The following is a 6,000-nucleotide window of genomic DNA, read 5'->3' on the forward strand; positions in this document are numbered from 1 at the left end:
AAAAAAAAAGAATACACAAAAAGAAAGACATTAATTTTATCTACACTGAAATGTCTTACTCATATTTTTTTCAATTTTTACTTTTTCATACGATAACAATCGATATTAATTTTAGAAAAGCTTCCACAAAATTGATTCTTTAGCGTTGGAGGTTAACATTTTGGGGGATTTATTTTGTGTTAAAGGGAAATCAAACTTTAATAGACAACTTCTCTAAAACGAAGAAGAAAAACCAGAGAAGCAGACTGGTGAAAGTTTGAATGAAATTGGAGAAACAATAAAAAAGCCACACATTTTGAAAGTTGTAATCAGTTTGCGAGTCGGAGTGTCAAATATTGGCCGAATCGGAAGTAGTGGCATACAACCTTCCCTATTGTTCCAACACACATAATTATTGAAAATCTGAAATGTCAATTTTTCGAAATATATTATTTAGGAGGGTCTTGTCTTTTTAAATTATTTATGAAAATACATATCCGTAATATATATTTTGTTTAAAGCCCCAAAATAAAAGGAGAAAAAAAATGTTTCTCTTACTTTCTGCATTCATACAGATAAACCTATACTCCATGGATAGGATTGCCCTCAAAAGGGACTTTATAGTGCGATGGAAGTAAAGTAGCAGAATTATTAGTATTTTAGTTTTCTCTCCTTACTATAACATACTAAAATCTATGTAGAATTAGTATTAGTATTAGTAGTATAATTACATGATTCGTTAGGTATTAATTTATTTTATTCATTCATAGCAACCAAGGGTTGGATTGATAATAATACATACATTTTCAACATAATTATGAACATTATTAAATTCAGTACAATGAAATTGATAAATTATGAATAGAAATACATGTAGATCATTAATACAATAAGCAAAATTCAGAGTCATCAAGCAGATTCCACGCCGAAGATTTGTCATATAATTATGTGCTTCTGTTTCATTTCTTTGTTCGAAATGGATCATTATCAAAAATCAGAACAACATAATGAAATTAAAAATTAAATTGTTAAAATAACTTTTTTAAATAGTTCTACTCAACTCATAAGAACAAAAACCTAATCCAATTTGTTTGTATGTGGTCCAAAAGGATTAAGGGGGACGTAGTGTGTTGATTTATGCCTTTGCACAGTATAATTGTCTTATTGCCTAATATTGCCTTCGTCATAACGCACATGATCAAACCTGTTTTTATTTGGATGGAGATGAATATTTCGTGTTCTTGTATCATAGGATATTGGTTACTGTATGTAATAACGGGTATTGGTTCTCCATTGTTATGACCACCCGTCCCAAATAGCATCTATTCTTTACGTCGCAACCTTTCTTCACGACCCAGTCACTACGTAAATTCCATCAATATTTATATCGATCTTTATCCGACTCCATGGCACAGGGTAACACACTTTCACCCCTACACAACTCTTTCGGTCGTCATCTTGGTCTTCGATCTCCTGCTTTGGACCAATCAGAGGGCTAGATTTACCCTCTTTCATTGTCCCAGGGTAGCAACTGGGTGCGGTTTGATGGTTACTGGGGGTACACAGAGTGGATCCATATAAGCATGTTAGGTTGGTAGAGGGGTATCAGTCTTCAAGAAGTAGTCATTACTGAGACATCTCTATCTTTGGATACTGTAAAATACTTGGATCAAAAAACTGATAGAAGAAGAAAAACCCGTTACCTGGATCTTCATTATACAAGGTGTTGTGCCATCCTTAAGGATACTACAGCTATTTCTAGATTTTATTAAGGTAAGCGTGGATTCTTTTAAATATTTGTATAGTTTATTTTTATTTAACATCGTCTTCCGTCTTTTGTAAGTCTTTTTTTCTGTAACTTTATGTCGGTTTCTTAAGTTTCTTAAACTTTGTGGTTTCATTTCGAAATAATATCATTTTTTCCCCTGAGTAATTGGTATCAATGATCCAATTCTCATCTTATTTGAAAAAGATAGATGATGATTTATTGATGCAAACTGATCATGTTTTAAAGATGTTCAGTTACTCAGTGTATTCATATCTGAGATAGATATCTCTTATAACCTTAATGGGGAAAGGTTTTTTTTTAATGTGAGAATGAAGCATAAATATCCTTTAACTTTCCGTTTTGATCCACTTTTTGAACAATCTGATATTAATATATTGTGTAATTCGATGGGGGGGGGGGGGGGGGTGGGCGATCTGTACGAGAGGGCTGGCGTGGTCTTATCGTCACGATGGCAACAACGTAAATAGGGCGCGTAAGATGGAGGGGTGATCGATAGTTTCTTTTATTTTGACCGCCATGTGCATTGTCGGCCCCACCCCCTGTCGACTGGTTGTTTGGATGTTGGCCTGACTACAACTTTATTTTTTGTCTTGGCACGGCAACTTTCTCTCTTTGCTTCCTTTATCACATTTCTTGTTGTGAATTTGGTGTAATTTAAGAATAAGTATTTTTTTAAAACTATTTTCCAACTGCTACGTATCTTTTTTGTTTATTTCAATAAATTGCTATATATTTAATTGTGTTTAGAGTAAGAGGCTTTTGGATTAACTTTCATCCCCAATTTCACCATCTTTTCTCCAGATTCAACTCTACATCCTACAAAGCAATGGCTTTCACACGCTTCATCATCCTGGTAGCTCTTATTGCTGCATCTTACGCACAGTTCCTCGAGCTCGACAGTTTCAACATCGATAGTCCCTCTGTCATCTACGATGGCGAAGTCTTCGATGTCCAGTTCGACGTCACCTTCACGCCTACTGGCGGAGCTGCTTCAATCATCACCAATTCCCATGGCTCTACCCGCTTCATGCCCGTCTTCACTCTGTCCGAGGATGGTGAGACGCTAGATCTGGATGCTTACTCTACAGTCGAACTGACATCAGCTCAACAGACTACTGCTCTTACTGATGATGACTCTGTGACGTGGAGCAACCTCGAGGCCTCTCTCAACCTGACCGATATTGAATGTGGTGATGGTTCCGTGTATCAGTATGCCTGTGTGTCTATCATGGCATACACTGGAGTCACCTGGTCCGGTGTCGATACGTCCAACAGCTCTATGTGTTCTTCCTTCGTCTGCAAAGGTAAATTTATTCGCTACTCATTCTTGGTAAAGTAGTCCAAAATGTAATTCAGTTCTGAAGTAGAGATTGAAAGCTGTATATTTGAACTTATCCAAATGATATTAGAATGTCGAGAAATTGAATTTTCTGAAGCTCCTCTCTGAAACAAAACGTTGTATAGTTGATTGTATAGACTTAAGCGATTTAAAAATCAATATAGCACAATCGATTTAAGATATTATTACTATGAAGGTAGTAAGTTTATAATTTCTTGCCTTTTTCATCACTCATTTATCAATCTTTTTTCTTTCATTTACTTAACAGCTGTTGCCGATGTGGCTATCAGTGCCCTGACCATCACCAATCCTGATGATAGCGTAATCGGTATCGGTGGAGGTCAAGCTGTCGATTTCGACATCACCATCTCAAACCCTTCCGGAGGCGACAACGTCGTCGGTAGCGACAACTGGATCGTCAAGTTCTACCTTTCCGACGAAGAGACCGGTGGCACTGAAGTCGCTTCTGAGACCATCTCTCTATCATCTTCTCAGGAAACCGCCGACATCAACGCCGGATCCACTTCTACTTTCTCCGATCTCGCCGTCACTCTCACCCTCGACGATGTCACCTGTGATGACTTCGCATACGCCTGCTCCAGTGTTGAGCCCGCGTCCGCAGCTTACTGGACCCGCCCAGCCTCTCCTAGTGATAACTACGTCTGTGTGTCAGTCACATGTGGAGCAGCAGCTATCAAGACAAGTCTAATGGTTATGCTTCTTACTGTTATCGTCAGTCTTTTATTCAACCATTAATCCCTTTAGCATCTTAATAGAACTCAATTTACCCAAATAACTCTTGGACATATTAAAAGAAAAGCCGGCAATAGCCTTGAACGTTGAATGTTGTCGAAAGTGGAGCAGCTCGAATAATAGTATACATTGGCGATAATAGTGTCGTCTGCTAAGTAGCAATTCTTCTACATAGTTATGAATTGTATTTGGTGATGATAACATTGTCTGCCAAATGCAAAACGTTAGTTGTCAACCTGGAAAAGATAGTACAAGTATTCATAAATCAGATGTAGGCTCAGTTGTATATATACATGTACTCCTAGTTGCAATTCTCTTGTAAAAATATAAATAAATTTACATTAAAGTAAAATAGAATACTTACTTTATTAACGGTCTAAAACATAAAATCATTAATTGGACATTTGATTATTGTACTAACAGAGTGGACAATGAAATCATGTTATCACTTGATATGTGTCTTTGAAAGAGACATCGCTATATATTATCAAATTCTAAAGTCTGTTTGGTATATGATCTTTGGAAGTATATGTTAATTTCTATGATGTCATCGAGCAGGATATTACTCCGCGATGCGAGATATTCGGCGCGCCTTCTGTGTATGAACATCTTTCACAGTGTAATAGAATTATCGATATTCGCGAGTAATATTCTGCTGGAAATGCAATCATAATTCTAGTAGAGGTTGTCAAACCTACTTCCTAAATGATATCAAGCGAAGACTACAATTGTTTTTTTCAGAAATGAAATTATCTATACGTATTGCTACTCGCCTAGACTTGTAGCATTTTGTCATCCAAACACCTTGATCAATGATATATAACGATGTAAATTGTAAATTTCTTTTCGTACTTCGTAGCGCTACATGTATACCTTTTCTTGATCTATTATTGTACTTACCTCAATGTGTTAACATTTATGTAAATGAAAGTTGTGGTGCGCACCCTAATCTATTTTGCTATGCCATGTCGCAATATTTATTTATGCATGAAATGTATGCTTAGTAAATAAAGTGGCCACTTTGTTTCTTTGAAAAGTATATTTTGATTATACCTCTTTAAGTTCTTGATTTATTATCAGTCTCAATGTGTATTTCGGTGAGTGACTGGAAGAACATTTTGTCAACGAATTTTGAGAGAGTGGTTGTATGTGCTGTTTGAACTTGTAGAATTATTGGGCTTCATTTCTGATTGGTGGTAGTGGTGGTTGTATGAATATGGGGATGGTTGTAGTGATGGTGATGACAGAAGTAACATGAGTAATTATGTTTAACTTTGAAGATATTTGTGATACTGAAATCAGTATAGGTGATAATGATGATGGTCTTCAGGCACGATACACTGAAGGCAGTATCAAAACAAATAAAACAAGAAAATTCATTATTTTCAAGATTTTGATTTGGTCGCGCTCAGTAAGAGCGAACTTAAAGCCCCTCTAAAATTGGGAGCCCCAAAAATTTGATGACAAAATTTCACTTAAATGTTATCCCAATGTGGAAGAGTATTTCACACAAGACAAATTTCTCCAAGGATTTTCAAAACAAATGTGTTTGAAGTCGAATATTGATGAAATGCAAAATTAAGTTTTTCTGCGTACAACAGAAAACCCAAATTAGGTATTCTTTTATCAATATTTGTCTTCAACCACATTTTGGGGGGAAATATTTGCAGAAGTGTGTTTTAAATTACACCCTCTATTTCATTATGATATAATTTAAGTAAAATTTTGCCATCAAAGTTTTGGCGAATTTGGAGCTCCCAAAACTTTAGAGGGGCTTTAAAAGTTCTCCCATCCCCGGGCTCCCATCGCGTTGCTAACAAAGTAATTGGCGTTGTTTTGTTGATTGTTTTCTTGTCTCTGGCTTCCATGCATGTCTTGATTTAAACATCGAAAGTTTTTTGTTGGCATGGAAACCAACAATGCATCCATCCTTTGGCTATCAGACAAGCGAGTGTTTGTATCGATCGGAGTTGCTGTCGTCTTGGTCCTTATATTGATCTTTAAGCTGGGCGGGGAATGCACTACTTCTTTTTTTTCTGCTTGGTAGCTTCTTTTGTTACGTTACGACTCCATCAATTCCTGTTTATTAATTAAACTTTTTCTTGATATGTTTCTCACTTTCTTTATAATTCTCTTTCAT

The 6,000-nt window shown here is 36.2% G+C and overlaps 1 protein-coding gene across 1 annotated transcript; it reads left to right on the top strand.

Annotated features, from left to right (window-relative positions):
* Positions 1-1,590: 1,590 nt before the first annotated feature.
* On the top strand, positions 1,591-4,899 carry LOC115918268. The gene is made up of 3 exons (XM_030971982.1): positions 1,591-1,752; positions 2,570-3,072; positions 3,376-4,899. The coding sequence occupies exons 2-3, from the start codon at positions 2,595-2,597 to the stop codon at positions 3,861-3,863; spliced, it is 966 nt and encodes a 321-aa protein (XP_030827842.1). The 5' UTR covers positions 1,591-1,752; positions 2,570-2,594; the 3' UTR covers positions 3,864-4,899.
* The last annotated feature ends 1,101 nt before the right edge of the window (positions 4,900-6,000 follow it).

This window comes from Strongylocentrotus purpuratus, unplaced genomic scaffold (genome assembly GCF_000002235.5).
Source record: "Strongylocentrotus purpuratus isolate Spur 01 unplaced genomic scaffold, Spur_5.0 spur5_contig_862, whole genome shotgun sequence".
NCBI lineage: Eukaryota > Metazoa > Echinodermata > Echinoidea > Camarodonta > Strongylocentrotidae > Strongylocentrotus > Strongylocentrotus purpuratus.

Coding starts and splice junctions, on each gene's coding strand:
- LOC115918268 (XM_030971982.1), top strand. CDS start 2,595: ATGGCTTTCACACGCTTCATCATCCTGGTAGCTCTTATTGCTGCATCT. Junction 3,073..3,375: donor TTCTTCCTTCGTCTGCAAAG/GTAAATTTATTC, acceptor TTTACTTAACAG/CTGTTGCCGATGTGGCTATC.